The sequence below is a fragment of the Cyrtonyx montezumae genome, unplaced genomic scaffold, assembly GCF_038088225.1.
Source record: "Cyrtonyx montezumae isolate F1298 unplaced genomic scaffold, pur_monq_1.0 scaffold_5, whole genome shotgun sequence".
Taxonomy (NCBI): Eukaryota; Metazoa; Chordata; class Aves; order Galliformes; family Odontophoridae; genus Cyrtonyx; species Cyrtonyx montezumae.
In genome coordinates this window covers 11,746,028-11,758,209 of record NW_027072056.1, presented here as the reverse complement: position 1 = coordinate 11,758,209, position 12,182 = coordinate 11,746,028, and the positions used below count along the sequence as shown (strand labels likewise).

The 12,182-nt window shown below is 45.2% G+C and overlaps 1 protein-coding gene across 1 annotated transcript; it reads left to right on the top strand.

The window, feature by feature from the left end:
- The first annotated feature begins 804 nt into the window (after positions 1 to 804).
- Positions 805 to 4,021, top strand: LOC136055944 (nuclear cap-binding protein subunit 2-like). Its single transcript, XM_065747819.1, is given in 6 exon segments — positions 805 to 1,458; positions 1,461 to 1,520; positions 1,523 to 1,641; positions 1,725 to 1,906; positions 2,084 to 2,222; positions 2,805 to 4,021. Coding segments are annotated over 6 exon segments (711 nt in total). The 5' UTR covers positions 805 to 1,319; the 3' UTR covers positions 2,877 to 4,021.
- Positions 4,022 to 12,182: the final 8,161 nt, after the last annotated feature.

Sequence of the window (12,182 nt, the reverse complement as noted above, 5' to 3'; positions counted from 1 at the left end):
GTGTGTTCTCTGTGATCCCCTCCACCCTGCATGGCTGAGGCCTGCATACTGAGGGCAGTGCTTTTTGGTGAGGTAGTGGGAGAGTGGCTGTACTGATGACAGCAGCAGAAGGAATCACAACAGCATTGTGACACTTCACCAATATAAACTGTAGGTTCATTTCCTTTGTGCTCCTTGACGCTGGGACAACAGCACTGTGCCACAATTTGCATTCCGTGTCCTGGTTATTGTTTTCAGCTATTCTTAAACAGCTATAACGTTTGGGAACTATTTTGAAACTCAGGATCTTATGAACTTACAATAACTTTGGAAATTGTGATCTCTGTACAAGTGGGGTACATCTTGAAAGTCTTCCTGGTTGTGACAAAGCGTCAGTTGCTCAGCATGAATTTCTACTGCTGCATAGGTCACCTGGGATGGAGCCAGGAGACCCTGGGCTACAAATACCGATTCAGATTGAAAATGCACTGCTTCTGTTTCACCAGATGGATTTAATTTATTGAGCATACCATAGATTCACATTTTCCTTCCTCCTGCATTTGCAGAAAGTTTTACCAGCAGCACTGGAAAGCCACTTATCTCCTAGACTGTGAGGGTCCTTCATCTGCAGTGATACCAACTAAGGCCATCTCCCTCCCACGTTAACTCAGCATGCAGTCAGCTGCACCCAGAGGTGTGAGGCAGCTATTTAAGTCTCATGGATGGTTTACACAGTACTGAAAGCAAAGCAGCACAGCGTTATCGGGAAGATTGATACATTTCTTCAATTCTTCCCATCATCATCAACATAGCTAGCGCTCCCTTTGTATCAAAGCTGCCATGCAAATGTACAGAATACCACCGCTGCGCAGATATGAATCGTTAAAGGAGCTCCGGTGAGAAATGGCTTTATTTCAAGTCTCACATCACGCACAAGGGACAATCTTCACAGTATTCTGGACGATGCTCGATGTGAGTCCGTGTGCTGCCTGTAGCTAGGCGCTGTGCACAGTGCGAGAAGCGACGATGACACGGTCCCATAGCAGTGCTCCGTGGCCGCCTCCGTCCGACTCGGCTCGGCCGCTCCTCGTGTCCCTCCGCCGCCGCTCGCCGCGCTCCGGCCGTCACCGGCGAACCGTCTCCATGGGGCCGGCCCCGCACAGCCGCCTCCTCCCGCCGCTCAGGCCCGGCCGCTCCGTCCCGCTCCCCTCCCGGGGGACCCCTGCCGGCCCTGCGGCCGCCCGCCGTCCTTCAGCCGCTCCAGGAAGGCGTCCCGCAGGCGGCTCAGGCCGGGCCCCAGGTCCCGCGCCGCCTGGCGGGCGCCCAGCTGCCCGCGGGTGATGGCGGTGGCGGTGAGGCGTGCGGCGGCGCGGATGGGCCGCGAGTCCGAGAGCTTCTCGATGAGCCGCGGGTTGCTGAGCAGCGTCAGCAGCAACCGCCGCAGCACCATCCTGCCCGCCGCTCCCGCGAGAACCGCCGCTCCCGCGAGTTCTCGCGAGAGCCGCCGAGTGGGTGGGGCCGGTTCTCGCGAGAGCGGGATCGGCGGCGGCGTGCGGCGCGGCTGCGGTGCGGGGCGGCAGCATGTGCTCGGGCGGCACGCTGAGCATCCTGCGCAGCGACTCCTACGTGGACCTCAGCCAGTACCGCGACCAGCACTTCCGGGTAAGGGCCGGGGGGGGGACACGGGGGGTCCCGGGGCCGGCCCCGCTCCCGCCGCCGCCGGGTAACGCCACAGTTGCGTTTAGGGCACGCGGTACGACCAGGAGCGGCTGCTGAGGAAGAGCTGCACGCTGTACGTGGGGAACCTGTCGTTCTACACCACGGAGGAGCAGATCCACGAGCTGTTCGGCAAGAGCGGCGACATCAAGAAGATCATCATGGGGCTGGACAAGGTGAAGAAGACCGCCTGCGGCTTCTGCTTCGTCGAGTATCCTTCTGCGGGCAGCGCTGCGCTCAGGAAGAGCATTCTGTCAGTGCACGTGGGCTCTGTTTGTACGGGATCTGCTTGGCTGCGCTGCCTCTGCCTCAGCAGGCGTTGTCTGCTGTGTTCTCACTGAGGTGGCCTCACAGATCTGTGCGCTGTTTTCTTTAACCAACACCTGAGGTATTACGCGAGGGGCGATGCTGAGAACGCCATGCGGTACATCAATGGCACCAGGCTGGACGACAGGATCATAAGGACGGACTGGGACGCGGGATTTAAGGAGGGCCGGCAGTACGGCCGGGGGAGGTCAGGGGGACAGGTGGGTTGTTACGCTGCCTGCTTTCTGAGGGGCTGCTGACTTTGACAGTTTATTGCTTTTTGAACAAACGCACCCAGAACAACAGCAACTTCAGAGTTGTTAAAGATCACGATATACGTAAATCCCTAAACGTTTTGTTGGTGGCGGTGGTCCTTGCTAAGAGTAAGTAATTATTCTGTCTATTTCATTGAAAGTACTTTCAGTACTTTGTCTGCAGTGGTATTTCATGTAAATAAACCAAGGAAGCATAAAGCTGACAAGAACACAAAGGATAACTCACCTTGCCAAAAGTCAAGCAGATAGCAGATGGTTTTACTGCTGAAAAATGAGGCTGGCCATCATCACTTAGTCTGTCTTGATTAATAAAGCCCAGAGGGAACTCCTTAATTGGAGGGCTATTTGACCTGGTATTCTGGGCTTCTGCGTGGTGGTGCTCTTTACCTCTTTCATCAGAGAGCTTCTTGTGGCCACTTAGATATTGCAGACACAGTTTGACTGTGTAGTCTGATGGTGCAGTAGTTCTTGAGAAAATTTTTCTGTATATGTTCACCAGACTTACCTTTTTTTCTTCTTATTTGTAAGGTCAGAGATGAATATCGACAAGACTATGACGCTGGAAGAGGTGGCTATGGTAAAACTGTTCAGTGCCAGTGAATGGCGAGCGACTCATCGGCCTCACGGGGGAACTAAATCCCTGTTGTAAATGTCACGAGGCACAGAGTAGGTCTTCTGCACACAAATGTATGTAAATAGAAATTTACAGGCGCTACTACCAACGTTCCTGTAATCACATAGTATATTCTGTTTGGCTTCTGTTTTAATACCAGGATCCAAAACATTGCCAAGTACACTAATACGCAGGACCTGGGAGCAAGGTTTTAAGCAATGGTATACTTGAGACTTTGGTCTCAGAATGCTGCTGCAAATCTACTGAAAGAATCAAAGGTTTATCAGAATGGTGCTTCTTTTTTTTTTCCCTGGGAAAAACTTGATTATTCTGTCACTGGATTTTGTTTACACTAGTATCACAGAGTGAAGAGGGGTCTTAAAGCAGTATCTGTGTATGGTTCAGAAACTGAAGGAAAAGTCTTAAGAGCCTGAAAAGGAAATAAATTCCAATTTCTAGAGTAGTCTTAAAGTTGCAGACTTTGAGGAAGCTGAGTTAACAGCCTTTTACACTGATGCTTTTCCTTTCTAGAGTTAGCACACATCTTTGAAGGGCAAATAAACCAAGCCAGATTGAGCCCAGGAATCATAAAATGAGAAGCAAACCTAGCAGCTGGGAGAAATCAGGCCCTTTCAGTCTTCATCAAAGTACACTGCTGCTGCACGACGTTGTATGGTTCAGGACTGTCTTGGTTTGTGAGGTACGGAGTGCAAGAATTACAGTACCAGTTAGTGTCACGGTTGGAGAAGTACAGTTTTTGCTCCTGTCTGGTAACTCCGTAGCCTTGCTATCTGAGGAACAGTGTCTTTCCTGTGTCTGCAAAGGTAGCATGGAATCAGGCTTTACAGTTAACCGCTTTCCCTTCTTGCCCTGGTCAAAATGAAATGTGTGAGGAACTATCTATATGAGATAGATATTCTGTTTGAGAAACCTAATTGAAAATAAAGTTAAAAATAATTAAAAATTAACTGGAGAAACCTTACTTTATATGGAGTACATGGTAAGACTGGTAAAAGAATTGTGGGACTCTTGTCTCTGTTTTTTTTTTTCCTCTGAATCTTAGGATAAGGGGGAATAGGTTAAGCAGAAACTCCTTACTCAGAGGTGATAGGGTACTGGTCCAAGTTGTCCTGTAAGCCCCATCCTTAAAGGTGCTCAAAACCGGGCTGCACAGGGCCCTGGGCAGCCTGAGCTGGTGGGGGCAGCAGCCCACTGCCGGGGTTGAAACTAAACTGACTTCCCAACCCAAGACATTCTATCATTCTGTGATTAATACTGCACGTTAACCTGATGGGACCTGCTGAAATGATAAGGTTTAAGAGAAATTGTTAAAGGCATATGGATTTTTTCTTTTCCTCATAGATGGACTTTGAGTTCTTTGGAAACTGCCATTCATAAAGTTCTGTCCAAATATCTTGCCTTCCAAACGTTTTTTTAAAAGTATTTAAAATTTTACCTTTATTCATGACCTGTAATATTGGAAATCTTGATATGTTTCTAGCGCAGAGTTTGTCACAGCTGTTACTGTATATTGGAAACATGGAACTGCAGTAAGATGTCTTTCCCATTAAGTGAGATTGAGGGTGGCCTTTTGCTTTTTTTTCTTTTTTTTTTCTTTGTTTCCTGGTACATAGAGTAAAGCTGGATTTTCAGGATCACTTGATGCTGATCCGAAAACAAGACTTTGAACAGATTATCTTTTTCTGTGTAGAAAAATCATCTATGCTGAGCTTGCAGCCTGTAATCTGTAGGAAGCCTCTGAAGTTTATTTTTCAAAGTACCAATTTTGTTTAAAAGTCTGTGCTATCAAAACTTGAAGTCACTTTCAAATAAAGCTGCAACACTAAAATGATTTTTTTCCCCCCACTGATTCTGTTTAGAAATAAATAAATAAAAATAGAGATTATCTTCATTCAGTAGCCCTGCTGAGAAGGGCTTAGGGCTCCTGGTAGATGAAAACTGAACATGAGCCAGTGGTGTGTGCTTGCAGCCAACAGTATCCCAGGCTGCAGATGAGCAGGCAAAGATTGATTCTGTTTGGTGCTGTGTTTAATGGTAAGTATTTGATATGGTGACAGAGATAAGAGGTAAGGCTCTCAAAAAGTATTTGCATCTGTAAATATTGTAACAATAACGTCATGAATTGTACAGCAAGACAAATGCTTGTTTTAATCAATGGGTCTGTTCAGATCAAAGCAGTATGCTTCAGGAGTTAGGTGCTGTCTAGTAAAAAGATGCTGTGCATAGAACTGGCTTACTGAATGAATCGTAGTGCAGTTCCAGCTGTGGTTAGTGTGTCAGGGCTTTTGGAAGAACTGGGTAAACCAACTTTGCTATGCATCTGTCTCTACACTGCACTGAATGGCATGGAGAGAGGTTTTAGCACTTCTCAAGTTGTGCTTTTAAGAAAAGCTAGGGCTTGCCCTCAGTAGGGGATCCTGATCCCCTCTTGTTCTTCCCACAGAAGGGGAAGCAAGCTGGTTGGAGGCAACTTGCTTTATTAATGACCCATTTCTAATGAGATGAGAAGGAAGGTTATAATGAGCTCAGCGATTTTATTTTATAGTTATTAGTATAATGGCCACCTTTCAATTTCTTTTAACACAGAAACAACTTGGAAAAAAATAATAGAACTCGAGAAGTTCTACTTTACTGTGAGGTCTCCTATTTTGAGAAGGGCTTCCATCAGTGGGTTTTAAGAGCAAGGGGGTGTAGAGGAAACTGCTCAAGGCTGGTTTCATTTTAGCACTCTGTCAGCAGCCTGGCATGACTCTGCTGAAGCAAAGGGTGTGCCAAATAACTGCCAACTCTGCATGAAAGGTGTACATCTGCATAAAGTTAGAGACGTGTGCTTCGTGGACCAAAGTTTCCTGTGTGTCGCAATAAAGGTAAGCTGTGATGGTCCAGTTTACAAGGCATGATTTGAGAGGAACGTGGAGTTTCTCCTAATTGCCTGTCTATAGGATTTACTCTAAGCTTGGCCTGAAGAGGTCTTGAGCAGGTCCTGCTTGACATTCCAGGCAGTAGAATGTTATGGCATAAGGGCTGGGCAGAATTTACTGTGTTCCACTCCATTTTCTGGGTGAATGAACTACGAGAATGTGTGAAAGTATAGATTTAAATATTAAGGCTACGTAACTTCTCCCAGTGTCTGTGTCACAAGTGCAGCAAGGTTCTGTTGTGTCCCAATCAGCTGAAGATGGTTACAGGAGGGAGAGTTTGCTGACCTTCAGAAGCCGCATTCTGGAAGCAGGAGAAATGTGTTGTGTATTTTTTGGGACAATATGCTCCCGCTCTGCTTCCCAGCCTGCTTCCAGAGACAAAGGTGTGCTTTAGCTCAGCGGGATATTGCTCTCCAGTCTTATTTTAGTTTCTAGCAAAAGATGAGCGTCTGTTAGGGTTCTCTGTAGAGGAGGAGGAGAACAAGTAAACATAAGTATCCAAACCCTTGCAGCACTTGCTAACTGGCATACTGATCTGATCCAAACCTTTCCACAAGGCTGTGATGTTTGAGCTTCAAACATGAGCAGCTGGAAGGTGCCAGCTGGCTCCCTCATGACTGCCAGACAGCGTGCCTGCTTGCTGGGGTAGCAAGGCCAGCTGCTGGCAGCAGCTCGGTGCGGCACGCGGTGTGTGGTACAGCCTCACGAGTTTGCGTTTTTGTGTATGCGTTGTAAAAATGAACCAAGAAAACCAAACCCCCCACCCTAATTCTGTTCTGGCTCTGTAGTAGGAAGCGGAAATACCTTTGGGGAGGAAAGAGTGCGTTAGGTTGTTAGTGAGGGAACAGCTGGGAGCATCGCCTTCCTGCATTGCCCTGGGGATGAGTGTTGTCAGTGTCACTTCTGATGTTATTTTTGTTAGAGCTACCTCTGACCCCTCAGAGTGGGCTGTTATGGATCCCTGTGGGATGGGCATTTCTGTATAAGGATGGTATGGCATCACAGTTTACTTCAGCTCTTGTATCAGTTTTTTAACTTCCTTCTACTAGTTTGAAATAATGATCCTATTTTTGTGCTTTGCATTGTATATGCTTTTGGAATGGCTAGTTTTTCTGAATTAAACACTTGTCTGCTCACATTAATTATAAATCGTCACCTTTTTGCTGGGCAGTTGAGTATTTGGTTCTCTGAAATATCTGTTCTGCAGCCTCTTCCATGGCTGTTGATGAGAACCAGCCGGGGCCTGTCAGCTTGTCGTGCTGCCACAAGATGTCATGAGAAGCCGTGTCTGGCTGCAGGACGGGCACGTCTGCATGGCTGGCACTCAGCAGTGCTGAGCAGTCCTTCTGGAGCGATGTGCTCTGGGGGTGTATTGCTTTGCCATTATGCTCTTTTTCTTGAAGAAACGCTTTTTAATATTTTTGCATTGAAACAAAGAAGTCTGGTGGCTGACTGAATTACCGCTGAACGCACCCTGAGGTGACAGCCCTTACAGTGCTGAGGTGTAGCATAGTACTGAGCACCATAAGGCTGGGGTGTTGTTTCTGTGTGTTGTAACCAAGAGTTTGTGGATTGCCAAAGGGTGGTTTGGGTTTTTTTTTTTTTTTCTTTTTTTTTTTTTTTTTTTCATTCTCTGGTATGTTTACTTTGGAAAGAGAAGGAATGTGTTTCCAGAAACTGGAGATGGCTTTTGACCATTATACCCCAGTGTCCTAATCTGTTCACTCTCGCTTTTGCTTTTAAATTCCCAGCTGAACCTCCTTTTTGAAATGTCCACATTATCTTGGGAAGCCTCTGAGCAGAAGTGTTGCAGACACTGCATAACAGCAGGAAATGTTTGCTGCTGCCTACTCTTGCCAGAGAGAATCTGGGTAGAGACTTTGTCAGTTCCTTTGGTCTCATATGTATACCCAAGTCATGGCAGACTTTCTGGTGAATTGTTTTGTGGAGTGCAGTCCTGTCAGAAATTCAGTTTTCTCTCCCATTTTGTTCAATGAGATCTGCATACATAATGTTTAAGCATTGAATGTGGCTTAATGAGCTTTATCTAACTTATTTCTCTGTCAACTGAACATGAAACACACAGAGGGCACAGGGCTTACTTAAAAAATGTTGCGCTTATTCTTGGGGATGAGAGCAGGTCTCAACCAAAAGTCGTTTGTTCAGAGTACCACTGTCTCCATTAGGCCTTGCTGCCTGTGATGCTGGCTGGGTGCTCAATGCCTCTGCACCTGAAGATATCAAGAAAGGGAATGGTTACTGTATATGAGCATCACTGTTTTATTATCTAGGTACAGTGAAAGAGAATCTTAGGACCTGTCAGCAGCAGTAAGAGCCCAGGTAGCTGTAACGAAGCCAAAGGGCACCGTAACTGTGTTTCTATGGAGGAAATGCTGCTAGATTTTGTGCTACTCTTTATTCTCTGTGAGAAGCTGGTTTCTTTTTAGAGTTTGAACACATAGTGTTGGTAGGGAGAGAGGGTGATACTTTGCCAACATAAATATTCACAAGTAAAAGTATTCCTCTTCATATGATTTCAGGGTAATCTTGGAAAAGATTGACATGTTCAGTTGTTATCATATTTGCACTGAATATCCATGTGATCAGCTGGTTCTCCTTGCTGATAGAAGTGCTGGGTTCTCAGGCGGCTTCGTGGATTTTAGTTGGGAATAATGAATAAGATCAGTGTAACTCCGAATTGCAATACACCACATCTACACATATGAATATGAGCCAAAAATATCTCAAGGTTGTCTTGCTGCTTTCTGAAGTCTGAGAGCTATGTGCTAAAGATCTGAGGAACAAATGGGTAAATTAACATATATTTCCTTTTTGGAAAAATGTTCCTCACTTGTTCTCCTGTCTGTCAGCACATGGGGCAATACGGACTCAAACCTTTCAAGAATAGAAGCGTTTGTGTTGTAGGTCTGCAACTATGGAGTCCAGCAGAAGCAGATCCTCATTCCCATTTCTACATCACCTTTGCTTGTTGATGCATGGTGGATATCCTAAAATATGAATAAATGGATGGAGAACATGTGTGGATTGGGTACTAGGTGGGTATACATGTTCTGTCCCATTCTGGTCTGGCCTGTCCTTGATGTGACTATCTTGTTGAGAACCAAGAGCACTGCTAGAGAACAACAAACTTCAGGGAAGCTCTGTTATGTTGTCTCTGACATCCTACAGCTCTTTGGGAAAAAACAAACAAACAAACCCAAAACAAAACGAAAAAACCCTTTAAATCAGCTTCAGTATTGACTATTCTTAAACTTATCAGACAAATGAATGATCTGTTCTTAACATTTATGAACAGATGAATTTCCATGAGCGACCTAAGAATACTTCAGGGGAGCATCATGCAATGGTATTCTAAGGAAATTATTTACACTTCTTGTTTCTCATTTTGAACTGTTTTGGGTATGTCCAAATAGGCAATTGGGATGAGGCATGCTAGGAGCAGCCCAAGGTTTGTGAGTGCTTAGTACCACTGATGAGATTGAGTCTTAGGGCTCCAGAATGTGTTACAGATACTGGATTGTGAAGAAGTAAACCAGATGTTCACATAGCTTCTCAAGCCTCCAGTAGCTTTCTGAGAAATAGCTGTGGCTGATATGCCAGGAGAATTCCTGAAAGAGACCATGGGAGTGGTAGTGACCACTGAATTATCTCAGAGCAAGCCAGGGAGGCTGAGCAAAACAGCTTCACAAAAAGTAGAGATTTAACATCCCTCAGGGTAAGCACCCTAGATCAGCTGCAGGACAGTATTTTTCCCAGTATCCAAGGCCACAAGGGCCAAAAAAACATTAGCTAGTGTACAAAGGCTGGCAGAGGAAGGCCTGGCTTCAGAAGGGTGTGAGGCTCGCAGGGTGCAAAACGTGTGGGAAGATGTTGGCTGATCTGTGCTGACCCAGTAACTTGGACTGTAGGCACAAAGTGGTACCAGGGCAAAGTTAGTAAGCGTTAACAGGTCCTGTAGCTTGAAGAAGTATGTGAAGTTCCTCAACTATATAAATTTTCTAATTTAAAACGTGTCTTGCAAGTTCAGTTTGTGCTACAAACCTTTAAGATATATATATATATATATTCATCATTTCTAGCCATTCTTAGTATGTTGCCACAAGTGTTGTCTGTGACAGTATAGCTTACAATGGAGATGTGAGAGGCTGAATCCGCAAAGAAATAGCAGTGACAAAGGCTAGGAATAAAACATTCTCTATTCAGCTTTCCTTTTAAAAGGAGGAATACATATTCCACAGTTATAAAGACTGTATTGTTGCTTTTCAGATCGGAGTCAATGACACGTACTAAAATATGTCATTAGAAATTGTAGTTCCATTGGTGTAGGAACCGTTCTATTTATGATCCCTATGGAAAGCCTTTGAGTCATGAAAAGCAGTCTGTTCGTAGAAGGAAAATTTAAGAATCATTCTTCTGAAAGTCAGTGCAAAATGAACGTTCCCTTCAGAACATTTTTTCACTCAGTTTCTAGCCACGTAACAAACTGCTGTAGAATTAATTAGAGGCTATGTGAAAACAATGAAAAGGTGTCAGGAAACTCCATGGATTGGAAGTGTTTATTGGAAGTGTCCATTGGAATGGAAACACATTCACCTCCATTACTCATGTAACATGGTTTTGTTCTCCTAGGTCTCCTATATTACTTCTGTTTGTCTGAAAGGACTATTTCAAAACTGAGGAATTGGCTCAGAGTAACTATGATGATGTCTTTGAACATCAGTTTTGCAAGTGATTTTGTATGTTTTTCGAAAGCAGTGCTGAAATCTGAAGTTTTACGACTTCTTGTTCCTGCTCTGTTTTCTTTCAGCATCTCCAGCTTATGTGCTGGCAGAATGTCCTCCCTTGCTTAAATTTCTCACTGTATGTTCTTCCTTCATGTCATACATGACAGACAGATCACGTTTAATTGCTGCTCTTTTCTGCATTTCTGTAATTTGACCAGAGGTGCCTGTGGCGAAGGCACAGCAACCCTACTTATCACTTTCTTGTTGCAGCTTGCCTCTGTGAGCATCAGCACTAATGTGTGCTGTGTCCTGCCTTGTTCTCAAGGGTTTGAGCTTGCTGGAGCTGCTGGGAGCAGTGGCTGACCCCTCATCTGTGTTTGTAATAGTGTGTTTGGTTGCCTGAGATCTTCCTAGGGATGAATGAATGGTGCTGAGCATTGGCAATTCGCTCTGCAGTCAGCATAAGGCCTGTGGTGTTTGCCAAAACGATGCAGTTGTAGTCAGGGTAATCCCTGTGTTGTTATTGGTTAAAATTAGCCAAAAGATGTTGTGCTCCGGGGAAAATATTTTCCTGCTCTTTGTGAGATGTTTGGCTCTGGTCAGTGTGTTCTGCTTGCACTATTATTGGTAACGCTGATTATTTTTCCCTCTACTTATGATGCAGAACAGAATGACATGTCTTTTCACTGGTACATGCTACTTTTGCACATGGGTTCTATTTCATCACTGATCCACGGCAGATGGACCGGCCGTGTGTGCATGGAGTGAGGCTGGGTTGATTGGAGCATGCTAGTGAATAAAGCATGCATTTCATGGCCTGTTTTGAGTGCATCAGTTAGGGATGTCTAAAACAAGTGCTATTTGCCAGAGTGTCAGCAGACATAAGAAATCTGTTTGGAGAACTCAGCAGTGGCAAGGAGTTAGGGCAAGTCCTCTCCTGGCACAAGATTTTTCTCCATCTTTCTGCAGTGTGTGTCCCATAGCAGCCAAGTTCTAAACAGATTTGGTAAATGCCAAACACCTTTTGTGCAGCTGTGTGAGAAATCTGCCCAGGGGAACGATTTATCACTCTCACACATTCTGACCCAATCGGATCCACATTACCTGTATAGAAAATGTACCAGGAAGGAGTAAATCTTTACAGCTTCTTCTGAAAGAGAAAGTTATTCATTTATCATCAGACACATTCTTACGGCTGTTTGCAATTCTGCTAATGACAATGGAAATGTGTGGGGCCCCAGGATGTACCGGGACTCAGGATGCTGTGACAAATGCTACTGCTGTGAGTGTGAGAGCCTAACGCAGGGTAGCTCATAGCACTGTTTGCTCAGTCATTAGAACAGTTATTAACTTCATCACCGAGCTCACGTGGGACTGGCTGGGACCTCGGGTCTGCATTGAGGTGGGTTTTGAGGCAATTCCCAAGAATGTATCCCAGCTATCTTCCTTTTGGATGTACATAATGAGAAATTTTCCTTGTCGCTGTCGCGTTAAGGCAAAGTTTGGATGAAAGTGTATTCATGTAAATCACCTAGACGTTTTCATTATGCTTAGTGCTCAGGCTGTGTATGTCCTAATGCTCTGCCCATCTGCTCTGTGTAAAGAT